The 17799-nt window shown below is 29.7% G+C and overlaps 3 protein-coding genes and 1 long non-coding RNA gene across 4 annotated transcripts; 3 read left to right on the forward strand and 1 right to left on the reverse strand.

Annotated features, from left to right (window-relative positions):
• Window positions 1-930: 930 nt before the first annotated feature.
• LOC129943483 (alpha-tocopherol transfer protein-like) lies at window positions 931-2241 on the reverse strand. Its single transcript, XM_056052977.1, has 3 exons — window positions 1767-2241; window positions 1328-1700; window positions 931-1260 (listed from the first exon to the last, which is right to left on the reverse strand). Exons 1-3 carry the CDS (start codon window positions 2066-2068, stop codon window positions 1000-1002), a joined length of 936 nt encoding a protein of 311 aa, XP_055908952.1. The 5' UTR covers window positions 2069-2241; the 3' UTR covers window positions 931-999.
• Window positions 2242-4375: 2134 nt separating this feature from the next.
• LOC129941920 (uncharacterized) lies at window positions 4376-4907 on the forward strand. The gene is made up of 2 exons (XR_008780952.1): window positions 4376-4609; window positions 4712-4907. It is a non-coding gene; the product is annotated as an uncharacterized LOC129941920 (long non-coding RNA).
• A 4004-nt stretch (window positions 4908-8911) lies between these two features.
• On the forward strand, window positions 8912-10740 carry LOC129939282 (clavesin-1-like). The gene is made up of 4 exons (XM_056047250.1): window positions 8912-9011; window positions 9108-9377; window positions 9434-9821; window positions 10508-10740. The coding sequence occupies exons 2-4, from the start codon at window positions 9118-9120 to the stop codon at window positions 10703-10705; spliced, it is 846 nt and encodes a 281-aa protein (XP_055903225.1). The 5' UTR covers window positions 8912-9011; window positions 9108-9117; the 3' UTR covers window positions 10706-10740.
• Window positions 10741-15654: 4914 nt separating this feature from the next.
• LOC129939486 (alpha-tocopherol transfer protein-like) lies at window positions 15655-17404 on the forward strand. The gene is made up of 3 exons (XM_056047509.1): window positions 15655-16115; window positions 16179-16551; window positions 16619-17404. The coding sequence occupies exons 1-3, from the start codon at window positions 15817-15819 to the stop codon at window positions 16871-16873; spliced, it is 927 nt and encodes a 308-aa protein (XP_055903484.1). The 5' UTR covers window positions 15655-15816; the 3' UTR covers window positions 16874-17404.
• The last annotated feature ends 395 nt before the right edge of the window (window positions 17405-17799 follow it).

Genomic DNA, 17799 nt, shown 5'->3' on the forward strand with positions numbered 1-17799 from the left:
TTGAATATACACAAGTAAAATCTTTGTTTCAATATGTTGAAGCACATTGATAGATTTTCGGGAATCTGTGAAACATGCATAACCTTTACAAACAAACAAATATCTCTGCGATTTTAAATTAGCATTTTAAAGATCACATTGTTAAAATATTGAACTATACTAACAATCTGGTTGGGTTCTTAAAATTATTACAAATTAATTTAAAAAAATAGTTTCCTTTTAATAAATAAATTTTAATTTCACATGAACCACTGACAATTTTTAAAACTAGTATCTCAACGTCATTGGCACAGTTCGATTTTCACCATGCGTTAGCTAATAATTCCAAACACGGTAACCTTCCTACCCTTGTACGAAATTAAATGATTTTACCAAAGCAGGAAGTGTTCCAAAGTAAATTTAATTATCCGTCAGTCAGTTACATGCTCTTCGATTTCTTTAGTCTAAGTCCAGTGTCTCAGCAACTATGTCCTTCATATTCAAGTAAAATAATTCTCACATTACATTTTAAATTTGTTGAATACAAAAATACATTTGTACATATTGACTAGAGCCTCAAATAGAAAATGTACATATTAAGCCAGTTGTATGCAATTTTTGAGGTGTTCGTTGGATTTATCAATTACACCATTCCTTGACTTTTTAAATTTTTGTTCTCGAGCTTCAATCATAACATCATGGAAACTAAGGTATACGACGTAATAGGAATGACTTCACTTTAATAATAACTCGAATACATGTATGCGCACAAAAACATGAATTAGCTAAAATAAAATTTAAAGCAAAATTTTTTGACATTCAGCCTTCGTGAATTTATTAATCTATAATACACATTTAAAAAATAATAATCAACTGAACACTTTATGCCTATCATCATCATCATCATCATATCGCTACTCACATAATCACATAATCCACGATAAATCCTAATCAGTATTGTATTTTTGTTTTATTGATGTTCTTGAAAATTAATCTTGTTTCTTTTGTCCATTAATTACATTAATCGATAGTTAATTTTTTAAATGATCCGTCGATACCGAAAATACTATTATAATCGATTGCTTTTTCTGACTTTCGCAACTCCTCCGATACTCCGAAATTGACATTCTCTTTGAAATAATCCCGATAACTGAAGAATAGCTTTTCCATTGAGGCTATGATTTCGGGAATACTTCCATTTTCTCCACCATATTCGACGGGAAGATACTTTTTGGGAATGTGTTCGTGTAGTGTTTCAGTTCCTGTGGCGTGCAAATGAATCTATAGAAGAAAAAAATATAGTTTGAAATCCTTTCTTAAAGCACAGAAGGAGTTATCTGAGACTTACCCTCTTAGTAGCCTTTTCTGGGAAGAAAGATTTGATTCCCCTAAATCCAGCTTCAAATGGCGGTGGAACGTTGATGAAATGAGTACCTCTTTGTCTCATCGGGCTTGCTTCGTCGGCAAAAACAGAGAGTTTTCGCAACAAACTTGGATGCAGTTGGAAAAGGTGATTTGCTCCGACGTCTTGCATGTCCATTACCTCCACATAGCCGTTAATGACTGCATTGTCGTCTTCGAGCATCACAATCTCCCCGAACATGACACCAAGTCGGATAACGTCGGCAAACTTATATTTATCAGTGTCGTAGATTGTGGTACGAACTAAATTGATGCAAGGTCCTTCATCGCCTTCAAGACGTGGGAGTCTCAACATCACTCTTAGAAACAAAATACAAAAGTCAGAAATCGAAAATCGCCTTAGGTGCAATGGATCTTATTCTTACCCCATTCTAATGATATCCAACAAAATTTGGTCATCGACGAAGCGATTATTAAAGACTTCAGGTATTCCAGCTTGAAGAGTGTAGTACTTGTCCAGTTTGTGTTTGGCCTTCTCCGTGTTGAACTTGCATCCTCTCAGAAATGCAACCAAAAATTGATCTGAGGTTCTCGATCGCAGATGTGGTTGCTTCTCAATCCAGTCCCTTAGAGCTTGAATGTCATCCTGAAGACGTTCTGGCACCTCATTCAGCTCCGAGATTGCACGCTCTTGTAGCTTCGGAATCAACGGTCTTAACTGTGCCATGTATGATTGCTTTCTGGTAATCTCGCAATAAAACTCAAAACCGATTAGAAAAAGTAGATTGTAGGCACTCTCGTTTATCCGCAACCAATACACCACAATTCTACTAAGCTACGAGCTTAACTACCTGACCTGGCGTCTTCTCTCCAACAACTGAAACAAATAAGCACCTTAAAATGCGTTAGAACGCTACAAATAAAATGTCTTCAATACGACGACGACCACCACCAACACCGACCGGACCGTCCACCCTTACCTGAGCTATACACAGCATAAATTGTACTCGAAATTAACTGCAAAAAGCCTCTGCAAACGTTAACGGTAGGGTGGGCATATCTTAAGGTTGGATTTTAATCTTGTGTGTCGTCAATTTGTTAAGCTTCTTGATTTTTTTTCGCCGTCAAATTTAGGGTGGGAAGCCATAGCCTTATGCCTAATCGAAGATATATTGTGGCTATAAAGCCAGATTAACGTGGTTTGGTTATACACGTAAGCGTTTTTCTGTGGCATTGTGAATTGTATCGGTATCGAAACTTGTTGCAGTCTTTTTATACATGCAACATGAATGAAGCATGTATGATATGTATTTATTATTATAGAGGTTAGTCGGTTAACTTTCGTACAGTGTATAGTGCAATCGTTTGTAGAATTGTAGCTATAGCGTGCTTATACCGTTGTACTAGAATCAATGCGAATTAGATAGATTTTTATTTTGCACACGACAGTTCAGCTTAGTGATGTATAATTTAAATGTCTCATGTGAGAAAATTACAGGGATTATGGCGTTTGTTTTGAGTATATGCGGACTTTGGTTTTGTTTTGACGATTTTGTTACAAAAAAATTGAAGAAAAAAAATATTTTTTAGGGAAACGTCGAATTTACAACACTTTTTACTTATGAGTCAAAATACAAAATTTTAAAATATCTACCTTAACATTTTAAACCGAAAGTGGGGTTCGAAAATATTGCGTTGCAAAGCTTTTATAGCGGAGTCAATGTCACCATCTTTTCATTAAATAATTAATAGAGTGTTGTGTTTTGTCATACATTCCAATATTCCATATGTCACTTTATTAACTGATGATTAAATATAAAATCTCTTAGTTCTACAATCTTTCCGTAGAAGTTTTAAAACCTTATACCTTCACTTTTGCTGAAAAGTTATAAGTAATTTTAAAAATATTTGAAATCTAATAATATTTTGTGCTAAATAATGGGTTTAAGCCATGAGTATGTACAGAAGTTTGGTACCCAAAGAAAGGTGACAAAATTGTATAATAAAATAGTTTGATTTCGAAATTAGTTTTTGTTAATGATATTTTTAGTCGAAAACCAATTTTTCCAATTTTAGTAGCATTTCTTAAAAGTTTTGATTTCTTAAAAAAAAAACAATTTTTTACCAAATTTATGAACTATTTTTTGTAGATTTTATTTTTTTTTTATGGAAAAAAACGAACTGTATTTCTGTAAGCAAAATTAGTTTGAAGCCAATATTTTTAATTTTAAAAAAGATATTTGAGTCAAAAATGAATTTTTACCAACTTGTGTTTATTTGTTTTCAGGTTTTTAATTTTTTATAATTAAGCTGGGAATTAGATTTTTCACAAAATATTACTGAATGTTGAAAACAATATTTTTCAAAAGATAAAATTAGTTTTAAGTAAATATCTCAAAGTTTTGAAAAGATATTTAAGTCAAAAAACAACTTTACCAACTTTTGTTAATTTTTTTGTCGGAAAAGAATTTTTACTTACTTTTATAAATTTTTTCTTTTAGGTTTCTATTTTTTGTAAAAAAAACTGTCAAATCGTTTTTTTTTTCAAAATTTTTTCAAATGTTGAAAACAATATTTCTTATAATATAAAGTAAGTTGGATGTCATAACCTCAAATTTTCGAAAAGGTATTTAAGTCAAAATTCAAATTTTACCACCTTTGAGTAATGTTTTTTAGGTTTTTATTATTTATAAAAAAAACTGTCAGTTCGATTTTTCTCAAAATTTTACCAGATGTTGAATTTGTTATTCTTTGTTGCACAAAATTGTTTTGCAGATGAAATCAAATTTTATTCGTAAAATTTTCGAGTTGACAAATATTTTTTTTTCAGTTTTTTTGATTTATAAAAACAAACCGTTAATTGGATATTTTAGTAAAAAAAAATCACGCAAATTTCTTGATATCCCTTTCTGCATATTTCTGCATTATTATCAATATAAAAAAAAATGTATTTGAAATCGATATTCCTTCTGATTCTTGAACTATTGACGACAGACATCTTTCTAAAAATCTTTTATTTCGACTCTAGGGACCTTGAAACGTCGAAAAATGTCAAATGGCAAGCCTCATTCGACCCAGTGGTTTGTATGGGCCGAGGACATAGAAACAGACGGACGGAATCGGGGGACCACTTTTTCGACCTCTCTACCATCGTAATGTCATGTTTGATTAAAATCTCGATTTCAATTTTATGTCTTTAAGAGTGCAAGTCTCTCAAAGCTGAGGTATACATACAAAGACAGTTCGAAGGACCTTGAAGAATTTCGAGGTAATAATTTGTATTTTGATTTTTTTCACAAACAATTTATTTATTTAGTGACTTCTTTTATATTTCTAATTTATTTATATTTTTTGAACCGATTTATTTTAGAATGGCGAATAAGCAGCGTTTTTGTGACTGTGCCTTTTTTTGTAAGGGTCCGCAGCCAGCCTCACAGCTCCTACACTTGTTTAATTATAATTTTTAATTATGCAATGAATTTTAAACTTGTGACATATAAGGCTAGTTTTTAAGACGTGCGGTTTCCAAGAAGAAATAAAATGCATATAATTTAATGTCAATATAACCAGGGCTGGCTTGAACAAATTTTCACTCGACAAGCTTAATTTTCGACCAATTTTTGCAGCACTGTTTGTCAGCAATAATGCGAAAAATATTCTTTCTTTTAAAGCGGCAATCATTTCGGAAATATTTGAGTAAATAGCCCAGCGGTGTTAATTCGGTTAATTCTGGAGGCTATGCCAAGGGTCTCGATGCGAGATAATGATCTTTCCAAAAGTTTTCTTTAAAACATTAATTGTTTCGTTGGTTCTATGGCATGAAACGTTGTCATGTTTGAACCAAATTTGTCCACATCAACATCCTCCAATTAATATAAAAAATGTATTTTTATATTGCTCCAGAAGGTCGACCCTCTATAGAGCCAATATTTTTCAAATTTTCTCATGAACTGATGAACCGATTTAAACAATTTAAATTTCTCTGAACAGGCCATTTTGAATTAATAAAATTCATTATATTTATTTATTATATTATTTATTGATATCTCAAAAACAGTTAAAAATGGTTGAACATAATTCAAGTGTAAAACATATAAAGGGTGATTCTTTAGCTATTATCTTTTTGCCAACACTGGTTTAAACAGCTGACGCACGTTAAGTGTTTTGTTTTACTGCCAAACATCTTCAGTTTGGTCTATAATTTAACTATAAATCATCTTAAAAACGAACAACGCTTGCAAATTATTGAATTTTATTATCAGAATTCGTGCTCTGTTAAGAAAGCTCATCGCGCGCTTCTTCCATTTTATGGTCAGTTTAATCGATCCATTGAAGCGGCGAATTTACATTATTGGACATTAAACCAACACGCTTACGTAGAGTGTGAACTGAATCATCAGTTATCAATTTATCGATTCGTCGCCTTTCGCAGCAATTATCCCCTGTTACTCAACAACGAACGTAGAGAATTTTGCGGAAGGATTTAGGTTTTATTTCAAAATACAGCTGGTGCAAAAATTTAAGCTGAACGACCTACTGCAACGTAAAACATTTGGTGAATCTGCTCTTGGAAAGTTGGCCGAAGATTCAGTTTTTTACCGAATAATTGTGTTCAGCGAGGAAGCTCATTTTTGGCTCAATGTGTACGTAAATAAGCAGAATTGTCGATTTTGGAGTGAATATTAGCCAGAAACATTGCAAGAGCTACCAATGCATCAAGAAAAAGTCACAGTTTGGTGCGGTTTATGGGCTGGTGGCATCATTGGACCGTACTTCTTCAAAGATGATGCGATTGTGACGTTATTGTGAATAGTGAATGCTATCGTGAGATGATATCCAACTTTTTTTTGCCCAAAAAGTCAAGAACTTGACTTGCATGACATGTGATTTCAGGAAGGCGGTGCCACATGCCACACAGCGCCCGCAACGAGGGGCGATTTCGACGAACATTTTATTTCACGTTCGGAACCGGTCGGTTGGTGGCCTAGGTCGTGCGATTTAAAGCCTTTAGACAATTTGTTGTGGGGCTATGTTAAAGCTTATGTCTATACAGACAAGCCCGCTTCAATTGAAGCATTGGAAGACAACATTGAAACATTTATTCGTGAGATACTGGCCGAAATGTTGGAAAGAGTATGCTAAAATTTAACTAAGCGGATGGACTATCTGAGGCGCAGTCAAGGTCAACATTTGCATGAAATAACCTTCAAACATTAAACTGTATGGACCGTACTATCATTTTAAATAAAGATTTAATGCATTTTTTTTAATTGTAAATGTTTTTTTTTTTAACTTTCTTACAGCTTTTAAAAAATTACCCTTTAAAATAATGACGTGTTTGTCGTGGCCTTTTGGATAGGTTCCCTATTATGATTGCACTTTTTAGTAAAGCGAAGAAGTGAGGTCATCAAAAAAAGTTAACGTTCTTTTCAGAAAATTATTGAAAAGATAAGAAAGTATTGACACCCGAAAATTGTTTTGTGAGAAGAGTTTATTTTTTGTGAAGAAAATTCGAGAATTTCCTAAGAAAAAATTTAGAAAAAACTCCAGACCCAAGAATTTAGATCAGGGCCATTTTTGAATTTATCACACAAACATAACAAAATAAATTAAAATGATAGAAACGGGAGTTTTTAGTGACTAAATTTTTTTCAAGCCAGCCTCACAGCTCATACAATTGTTAAATTATAACTAGTCAAGGCATTTTAAAGTTGCGACATACAACACTTGGTATTTTAGACGTGTGGTTTTCAAGAATTAATAAAACGCGTATAGTATAGTGTCCGCCATCTAAAGCTTTTTGTCGCAACTAGTGCTTATTTCGTGAATGTAAACAATTAGCTTATGTCTAATATGACACATAATTAGCTTTATTTGTCCGCTGAACGAATATGGTTGTGTAATGTGTATACGCTTGAACAACGCTGGGAACACCGCTTAGAGAAAATGCCGATTTTGCCAAAAAAATCATCTTTTCAGATGAATGTCATTTTGATCTTGGCGGGTATATAAGCAAGCAAAATTGTCACATTTAGGGCACAGAAAACCCGCACACATACATTGAAAAGCCGATACAACCAAAAATATTCACTGTTTGGTGTGGATTTTGGTCCATGGGCATACTGACCAGTCAATGATTATCGTTATCGGGCCAGTTGAACGAATTTTTGTTCACAAAAATTGAAGTGAAGGATATTGGCAACATTTGGTTTCAACAGGTCAGCGCTAGGTGCCACACAGCCGAAGCTACACTCGATGTTTGTATTTTCAAAAAGGTTTTTGGCGTACCCTATACATAAATAACACAAACACATGTCAATACCAATGGAGTGGGGTTGAAAAAAATCAACCCGGGAGGCTCTATATTTGACCATATTTTGCAGCACTGTATGTCAGCAGTAATGCGAAGAATATTCTCTTTTAAAGCGACCATCATCTAGGAATTAACAGCAAATAAAAGCGACTTCACTTAAACCAACAATAAATAGCCATAACGCGAGATAATGATCTTACCAAAATGTTCCAACATTAAATTTTTCTTCTTTTTAAAAAATATGCTTTTATATTGTCCAAAAAACGTAATCATCATAGAGCCGATATTTTGTTTTTAAATTTTCTTAAGAACTATTGACCCATTTTAATTTTTGTTTGTGTAGGTTTATGTTGTCTTGATAATATTTGACCATCTTAAACATTTAAACACCGGGTCATCATTTCGTTTTAAAAATCAAAGTCTAATATATATAAAAAAAGCTCTAAGTAACTGTATACTAAAACTATTATATAAACTATATATATAAAAATATAAAGTTTTTTGTTTGAGAAATCAAAAGGCATCTACATTCGAAAACAAACCTATTTCACATGTACATTTTTATAGCTTAAAATACAAAAAATATTTTTAAACAGACTCTTTGGATACATGAGTAAATTCAAGCGACCCAGTCGTGCATTTTATTCTTCCTTCTTTTACTTCATCTTTAAATTTCTTCTTTTACAAAAATAAGAATTTCGACCCTTTTTTGGATGGAATATCTTTTTTTATTTATAAAGCTCAATATCTTCTAACCTACCTTAACTATTCTTTCGAAACTTCTTAACTAGTCAGTTAGAGTTATGAGAAATTTCCGACAAATTGAAGGCTTTGATTTAAAATGCTTTAAAAAGATGAAAAACAAGTTTTACTTGCAATTAAATTTTACAAAGCTAACAGATAAGCTAATAGAGTGAAATAAATCATAAGCTGCCATTCAACGTGCAAAATGTGCAGTAAAGCTTTCAATCAATGAGAGTGACAACAAGTTTTAATTAAGACCTTGCATCTTCAAAATTCTACAAACATAAATGTACATCAGAACCAAACAAGTAATTAAGATCAATTGTATCGAATGATCATGAATGAAAATAATTGTGTGACGTTATGATAGATAACTGTGCCAGTGTAATACATTTTTCTGATTTACTAAACCTATTCATGCACTGAGTTATTTTAAGAACTTGTTTTAGAAAAAAAAAATAATTAATTTTATGTAAATGAAGCTTAACTATGACTTAACTTTACTACTTCAAAGTATACAGGAACATTATAAGACAAATGTACATTACTTAGTATTTTGTATACTCTTATGACCCCTTGTCAGAACTCAATGTTATAAACAACAACTTGAGAGGTAATTAGTTTTTAACTTAATGACTTCAAAGAAAAAACAACAAATAAATGTTATAGCAAAATTTAAATTTTTAGTTTTTGTGTATGTTTGATTTAGTTGTGATAAAATGTCAACAAAGTCAGTTGATATTTACGAGAGAAAAGTTGCAATTCTTACAGAAGATCTCCGACTGTGGATCCTAAGTCAACCACATCTGAATTCTCGTATTGAGGATGAATTTCTTCGGGGATTTCTAAGGTGTTGTCAATATGACTTAAGTGCAACTAAAATTCGGCTTGATTCGTTTTACACCCTAAAAACTGGCATTCCATCGGTGATGACAGAACGAAATGTCAACCAAAAACTACTCGACATCTGTCAAATTGGGTGAGTATACCTTAAGATGTCATACAATTTTATAATTACTCTGTGATTTTTTAAAGAATCGGAATCTACCTACCAGTTTCCCTTAAAGACAGAGATTTTCGAATAAACTTTTCAAAATATCCATCAAGAATTCATAATAATTCTATGGTATTTAAATACTCCGATCTTATAAAACTATTTTTCATGTCCGTGGAAGTAAACATGATCGAGTCTAGAAATTTGGAATCTCAACAAGCTGCCATAATTTATGTCATTGATATGAAAGAAGCAACATTTAAGGAAAGCTTACAAATCGATTTTGCATTCTCGAAAAAAGTCCTACAATTTACTCAGCAAGGTCTACCACTGCAGTTGGATGAAGTTCATTTTATAAACGTGTCTCGATATTTTATTTGCATACTTCGTATTTTGTGTTCATTTTTGAATGTGGATTTGAAGAAAAAGGTAAATTACATACATACATTGATAATAAAATGTGGACATTAAAAATTTAATTGACGGTGCAATGCATAAATCAAAACAAAGTGCACAATCAAACAGAATAGTGGATTGGAAATATGGCATACTTTTTGGCTGAACTTGGAAATTTTTTCAAAATTTTAAAAAATTCACGTTAAAAAATGTTCCCACTTGAGTAATATCTGTTCATAACTCAGCTAATTTTATGCACAATTCTTTTATGAAAATTTAAAAAATAGATCACATAAAGGTCGTTAATTTATGTTTCGATAATAAAACCACCGAAATTACTGATAATTTAATATATAATATCAAGAAGCTAAATATTCTTAATTAAATTGACAAATGAAGCATATTAGTATTTGTAAGAGAAAATTTTGTTAAAGATTTAACATTGGTTTTGATTTAGTTTCAGACATTGATGTCATATTTATGTGGGTTGATTATTGATTATTGAAATAAAACTAAATTTTAGAATTTTGCTCTTATTTGTTCTATTTTTTCTTGATTGTCTTGATTTTAAAAACAAAAAAGTATTATCTATATATTTTATTTAAATATTCCTGCAATACCTAAGTCAATTTTTCTTTATAAATTCATATTTTACTTTTGTTTAAAATTTTAAAATATGTGTAACTAACTAATTTATTGCAATTTTATATATTTTTCAGCTGTTTATACACAATTCAATGGATTCATTTTACAAGTATATACCACAGAAATTCCTTCCAGCAGAATATGGAGGTAAAAATGGAAACATGAAAACCTGCATTAGAAAACAAATCGAAAATCTTCTGAAATTCGAACAATATTTTGAGGAAGACGATATTTATGGAGTAAATGAAAGCTTAAGAAGAAAGATACAATAATTTTCTTTTGATGAAAATCACTTAATTCTATTTAAATTATACTAAAATATTTCATTTCAAAAAATATGAATTAATCATGTTTACTTTTTTTAAACAAATTATGTAAAAAAAACATACACATTTCCAAAAATAATGTAAATTTAATTTAATTTGAAAAAAAAAGTTTTCTTACGAAAATAACATTTTTAGTAGTCCAGAAAAATTCAATAAAATAAAAGGCACGACTGAGTAGCACGAATTTGCACATGTATCCAAAAAGTCTGTTAAGAAAATTTTGTTTTCAAAAATTAAAATTAAATTGGATTTCTCAAAAATATTTGAATAAACAAAGTTTTTATTTGAAAATCGTTACACAGGTCTTTTTGAATTCATTTTGTATACACCCAATTTTTTGTAATTTAAGTTTAAAAATATGTTTAGTATGTACTTAATTGGACCTTATAAATTTACTTTCTATCTTAAATATTTTAAACATCGAATTTAAATTTTTAACTTCCCATAGGAAGTCATTGTAATGGGTCCGATTTGTCAAATTGAAAATTTTGACATTTCTCGACGTTTCAAGCTCCCTAGAGTCGAAATAAACGATTTTTAGAAAGATGTCTGTGTGTACGTACGTCCATAGCTCAAGAACCAGAAGAGATATCGATTTAAAATAAATTTCGTGGGTGGTTTTTTTAACATAGCAGAAAAAAATGTCAGAATTTTGGTTAACCCCAAATATCTTACGAACCAAAATCTTTATAGACCTGAATTAAATTTTATATGATATATTGTAACGTGATGTCAAAGAAGTATATTTTTTGAAAAAAATCCATTTAACGGTTTTTATATAAATCAAAAAAACTGAAAATAAATTTGTCACCTCCAAAATTTCACGACTAAAATATGATTTCATCTTCAAAACAATTTTGTGCAACGAAAAATAATGTTTTTGACATCTGATAAAATTTTGAGAAAAATCAAATTGACAGTTTTTTTAATAAAAAATAAAAATACAAAAAAAAACATTACTCAAAGTTGGTAAAAATTGAATATCGATTCAAATATCTTTTCAAAACCTTAAAATTTAGGCATCAAACTTATTTTGTCTTATAAGAAATATTGTTTTCAACATTCTGAAAAATGTTGAAAAAAATCGAATTGACATTTTTTTTACAAAAAATAAAAACCTAAAAAAAAATTAATAAATGTTGGTAAAAAATGATCTTCGACTCAAATACCTTTTCAAAAATTTGAGATAATAGCTTGTAACTAATTTTTACTTATAAGAAATATTGTTTTCAAAGTTAGGACAAATTTTGAGATAAATCGAATTAATAGTTTTTTTTTACAAACAGTAAAAACCTAAAAAAAATTATAAAAGTTGGTAAAAATTGATATTCGACTCAAATATCTTTTCAAAAATTAAAAATATTGGCTTCAAACTAATTTTATCTTATAAGAAATATTGCTTTCAACAATCGATAAAATTTTGTAAAAAAATAAATAAACAGTTTTTTTACAAAAAAATAAAACTCTAAAAAAACAATATTAAAACTTGGTAAAAATTTACATTCGACTGAAATAGTTTTTCAAAAATTAAAAATATTGGCTTCAAACTAATTTTATTTCACAGAAAATATTGTTTCGATATTCAGTAATTTTTATATAAAAATCCAACAGTCCGTTTTTTCATATAAAATAAAATTTACGAAAAATATTTCGCAAATTTGGTAAAAATTGATACGAGTACATATAGACAAACTTTTAAGCAAGACAAATCGACAGACGGGATGGGAAGTTATCAGTGTGGGTCGCATCCCAGCCTCATTTTTTAAATCGGAACAAAAAACAATGACAAATATAATTATAATAAAAATATTATGAAGACAATAAAAGAACTTGTGAATACAAAAATTATTGAAATCCATTCATTAGTTCTTTCTGAAATCTCAAAAACAAAATAACAGTTATTTGGAGAAAACCCTTCTGAAGTAATATAAAAATTTAGCTAAGAAGCCAAATTAAAAAAAAGTTTAGGAGGAAAATTTTATAAAATTCTATGGGTTCGTTTTTGAGAAAATTCGAATTTTAAATTGTTGAATAAAAATTGTATATTGCCACTTAAACAAATTGAAAAAGCACCTTACGTGAATCGGTTTGAAGCCTTAATTTCAAAATTTGAACAGAGGACAGATAGACAGTCGGACGAAATCGGGAGACCCATTTTTTTCGACTTTTCTAACATCGTAATGTCATGTGTGATTAAAATCTTTAGTTCGAATTTTTATGCACTAAAAAATTCTTAAAAAATTTAACTTTATTGGAGAATGTAATTACAACGTTTTTAAGCAATTTTAAAAGTTATTATTGTTTCTTGCACCTTGTTTTAAAATTTCGGTAAAAAATGAATTAAAAAAAATTACGCAAAAATAAATTTGTATAGAAAACAACTATCTACAAAAAATATAATTTTTTAAAGTAGTCCAAAGTGAATTGTTGTTCAAAATCGACAACTTGGACATTTTCTTTGGTATACTTTTGCTGTTATTTCTTAATTTATTTTTTTCAATAAAAATAATTTTAATGAGCCGTATAACCTACGTTGAGAATACCTTTTAGCGTACATATCTAATATTAATTAAACTAAGGTGATACCAAATTGGTATTACTTCTAAAAATTTACTATCGGTTTGTTAACAATTCAAAGAAACTGAAAAAAAAATTATTTGTCACTTCAAATATTTTGCAAAAAATCTTTAGAAACAACTCGAATATCTCAAGAGTGAAGGTATTGACTTCAAGATTATAATTGTTGTAATCAATTTATTCACAAATCGATAAAAATTTGATTTTTACTTAAATATCTCGAAACAAAAGCAGATATTGAAACTAAACTCATATCCAAAATACTGTTGTTAACTTTTTAGAAACAACGACCGGTTAGAATGAATGGAAAGTTCTCAGTAAAGGTAACATCCCAGCTTTTTTTAAAGTTTAATTTTTAAGCCTAATACAAAATGTATGAGAATATTATTCGATAAAAGGGAAAGGTTTTTGTGGTACAAAAAAAAAGAGGCTGGGATGCTACTTACACTGATAACTTCCCATCCCGTCTGTCGATTCGTCTTGCTTTAAAGTTTTTAACTATCCGTGTTTTGTTAAAAAAGTTGTCAGTTGAATTATTCCTAAAAAATAAAAAAATACCAACAATACTTTGCAAATGATAAAATAGTTTGATTTCAAATTGATTTTGAAATATAACTATGTATGTATATTTTTATTTCTTATATAAACAAATACAAGTTGGATGAATGAAATTAATTTGAAGTCAATTTCTTCTATTTTTCAATAAAAATCGAAAGCCGAACATCAATTTTTACCAAATTTACGTACTATTTTTTGTAGATTTTATCTTTTATTTGAACAAAAAAATTTACTGAATATCGAAACCAATATTTTCTGTGAGAGAAAATAAGTTTCAAGTCAATATTTTAAGAACTAAATAAAGTTAAATTTTTACCAACTTTAAGTAATGTTTTTTTAGGTGTCTACTTTTTATAAAAAAGCTGTCAATTCGATTTTTCTCAAAATTAGTTTGAAGCCATAGTCTTAAATTTTTAAAAATATATTTGATTCGAAAATGAATTTTTACCAACGTTTAGTATTTTGGAGATAAAATCATTTTTTGTTTATAAAATATTCAAGGAGACAAATATTTTTTTTTTCAATTTGTATTTGAAGTCGATATATACTGTTTCTTGAGCTATGGACGACGAACAAAAATTTGCGAACGTACGAACATACGAAATTACGTACACACGCACGCACAGACATCTCTCTAGAAATCGTGTATATGTTTTATGTATGTCAAAACTTTCAATTCGACAAATTGGACCGATTATAAAAACTTGGAATGGGAAGTTAAAAGTACTTTAGCCAACGAATTGACGTACAGATATGTTGTCAAAATTTCATTTTTTAAGTAATTGTACTGTTTATAAGTTATTTTTACAGAATATCGTGAAAAAAAATTAATTTTTAGGAGTAACTATTACTATTTTATTTTATATTCCGAAAATTAGCTTTTTAAATAGAAAATATTTTAAAAAGATAACTAAAAATATAAATTTTCTCACCGAACATGGCTTCGACGGTTTTCCTTCAAATTTACTAGCTGTCGAAAAAAACGACTGTTTTCTAAAAAGTCACGACATGTAAGGGTCGATAATCAAGACAAAAATAAGTTTTTTGAGAACATTTCATTTTTGCATTTATTCAAAAAGTTAAGCTATAAACAATTCATCTTACCTCTTCGATATATTTTTCAACGAATTTGAATTTTCTATAATCAAAACTAAAAATACTTCTTTTTTCTTAAAAGTTGGACTTTTGTGGGAAATTAAGTATACAAATTCCCTGAGCTAAAAATTATATGTGGCAGCGGAGGCGTAGAGACCCTTACAATTTTTATGAATTAAGTTAGAACGATTTAGTTTAAAATCAAAGAAACGCTGATATGTATGCATTTTATAAACATGTCACAATTCATGTGAGTTGTAGTATACAGACATTTTTTTATTCTTTTTTTTCAGTTTGACAAATTACTTTTTACGGAACCCTTAAACAAAAGAACAATACAAATCTGGCTTTTTTAAAATACACTTTTGAATTAAAAAACAATATACTATAGTTTTCCTGGGCTTACAAAATTGTCTCTAAACAGTTTCGAACACCATATACATAAGTATATATTTGACTGTGAATCTAATACAAAAGTGGAATATGTTTTTTAATCACAGCTAAATGATTTGATTTGCTTTACAAAAACAAATAAATATAGGAAAAAACACTCCTAATCTACGGTGTCGTCGTGCGTTCGTCGTCTGTTGTATGATGAACTTGGAAATGAAATAAAATGTAGATAAACATATTTATTCATTATTATTATTTTTATCCGTATATATTCTTTGCCTTTTATCGCGCCAAGTCATTTACTGTATCATTCTATGTGAACAAAATTATTTGACAATGTTTTATCAACATTCAGTCCTGAGGTAAACTTTAATCAAATCGGTTGGCAAATAGGAATCATTGTTTCCATCGATTATAAAGTAGAACATTTGAAAATGTCTAAAGTTCGACCTCTGACACCAGAACTAGCCCTAAAGGCTCGAGAAGAACTTCACGAAGTGGAAAATCGCATTGCAGATGATATTGCCGCTCTGCGAACATGGATTATCAAACAACCCCATCTGCATGCCAGGACAGATGATCAATTCTTGTTGTCCTTCCTCCGGGGATGCAAGTTCAGTATGGAGAAGGCTAAACAAAAAGTCGACTACTATTACACTATCAAAACAATGTCCCCAGAAATTTTCCTCAATAAGCAGATCGATGATAGATCCATGAGATTAGCCAGACATGGGTAGAAATATTTTTTGACTTTTTGTAAAAATTAATATTTAACCGTGAATATATATTTTTTAAGGCACATAATTCCCCTGCCAACACCGTTGAAGCCCGACGGACCTAGGATTCATATAACTCGCTATGCGAATGTAAATCCCAAAGAATTCACCATTCTGGATCTTTTTAAGAATCAACTTCGAATTTTCGAAATTCAAATGTTCGAAGATGACAATTGTGTGATTGGAGGAGTTCTAAATGTTGCCGACTTGGGTAACATTCCCAAGGGTCTAATTTTGCAATTCGACCCTGTTCTTATTAAGAAACTAAGTGTGTTCGCCGATAAAGCTGCGCCGATTCGTATAAAGGGAATGCACTTGATAAATGTTCCAAAAGAAGCTGCAGCTCTCATAAATATTGCCCGAAGTCTTATGTCGAAAAAAATTCGTGAAAGGGTAAGACGACATTTTTTTGAAGGTTTTTCGTTATAAAAATTATCGAGTATCTTCCCTTTTCCATTAGCTTATCGTTCATTCTTCCCTGGAGAGTCTCTATAAGTACATCCCACAGGATTATCTTCCCGAAGATTATGGCGGTCACAATGGCAGTTTGCAGGATGCAATTGATATCTGGGAAAAACGTCTTTTGCGGTATAGGGAATTTTTCGAAGAAGACGTTCAATATAAAGCGAACGAGAAGGCGCGAATAGGATCGAGAATGAGCCCTGAGTCTTTGTTTGGTTTGGAAGGATCTTTTCGAAAATTAGAAGTGGATTGAAGTAAATTTTCCCACAGCTGTGCAGTGCTAACAATAATAATTGTGATTCATAGCCATTATGAAGTTATCGATTTCATTTTGTTTCCTATTGAAAAAAAAATTAATAATCTAAAGCAGATAACTATCTATAGAAAGATAAGCACGTGTTCATTTCAATATTTTATTATTTAATAAGTACTATATAAAAATATCTAGTTTGTAGAGTTTTTTTTATTTTATTGACAATCCATTGGGTAAAAATTGTAATTGTAATCTAGGCCCTTTTATTTTAACTACCAGAATGATTTTATTTCATTTAAATATGATAATTTAAATTTATTTATAGCTTTTATGACACAAAAATGAGTAACTGACCTCTTTTAATTTTATGAACATTTTGGTTAAATATGACGCTGGTTTATTTACCTACGACTTAAGTATCTTTTTTCAATGTAATGATAATATCTTATTGTAGAACAAGTATTTTATTTACAAATACATTGGTTTTTTGTTTAGTTATGATAATAAATTATTTGTTTAAATATACAAAAAGTGTTTGTTTTTTTTGTTTGCTGGGCATTTTCAAGAGAAAAATGTTTGCATCATTTTCGTATATTTAATTTAGCTGAAGTATAAAAACCAGATTAAGATATGCATAACAGTATTTACCACTTAATTATAATTAAACTCAGTGAACATTTGTCATATTTTTTGGTAAAGTATCCAATTGGTACAATAAATTAATTGATCAATTGATTGCACGCAGTTAGTTATTTATGATAAGAAAATTCATCAGAAAAATGTTTGATTATTATTGATTTTTAATAAAATTAGCACACTTCTGTCCTAATTGCAAATTTTAGAAATCTAATGAACTTTTTTTTAATGTTTTTCTTTTCTTTTAATGAATCCAATTGGAGTTATAGTTGAGTTGTAGACCTTAAAAA

Source organism: Eupeodes corollae, chromosome 1 (genome assembly GCF_945859685.1).
Source record: "Eupeodes corollae chromosome 1, idEupCoro1.1, whole genome shotgun sequence".
Lineage (NCBI taxonomy): Eukaryota > Metazoa > Arthropoda > Insecta > Diptera > Syrphidae > Eupeodes > Eupeodes corollae.

Excerpts from the sequence above, each read along its gene's own strand:
- LOC129943483 (XM_056052977.1), bottom strand. The coding sequence starts at position 2,068 with ATGGCACAGTTAAGACCGTTGATTCCGAAGCTACAAGAGCGTGCAATC. Across the intron at positions 1,701-1,766 it reads TTGGATATCATTAGAATGGG|AGTGATGTTGAGACTCCCAC; the intron begins GTAAGAATAAGA and ends TTTGTTTCTAAG. Across the intron at positions 1,261-1,327 it reads CAGAAAAGGCTACTAAGAGG|ATTCATTTGCACGCCACAGG; the intron begins GTAAGTCTCAGA and ends TTTCTTCTATAG.
- LOC129939282 (XM_056047250.1), top strand. The coding sequence starts at position 9,118 with ATGTCAACAAAGTCAGTTGATATTTACGAGAGAAAAGTTGCAATTCTT. Across the intron at positions 9,378-9,433 it reads CTCGACATCTGTCAAATTGG|AATCGGAATCTACCTACCAG; the intron begins GTGAGTATACCT and ends GATTTTTTAAAG. Across the intron at positions 9,822-10,507 it reads ATGTGGATTTGAAGAAAAAG|CTGTTTATACACAATTCAAT; the intron begins GTAAATTACATA and ends TATATTTTTCAG.
- LOC129939486 (XM_056047509.1), top strand. The coding sequence starts at position 15,817 with ATGTCTAAAGTTCGACCTCTGACACCAGAACTAGCCCTAAAGGCTCGA. Across the intron at positions 16,116-16,178 it reads ATGAGATTAGCCAGACATGG|GCACATAATTCCCCTGCCAA; the intron begins GTAGAAATATTT and ends ATATTTTTTAAG. Across the intron at positions 16,552-16,618 it reads CGAAAAAAATTCGTGAAAGG|CTTATCGTTCATTCTTCCCT; the intron begins GTAAGACGACAT and ends CTTTTCCATTAG.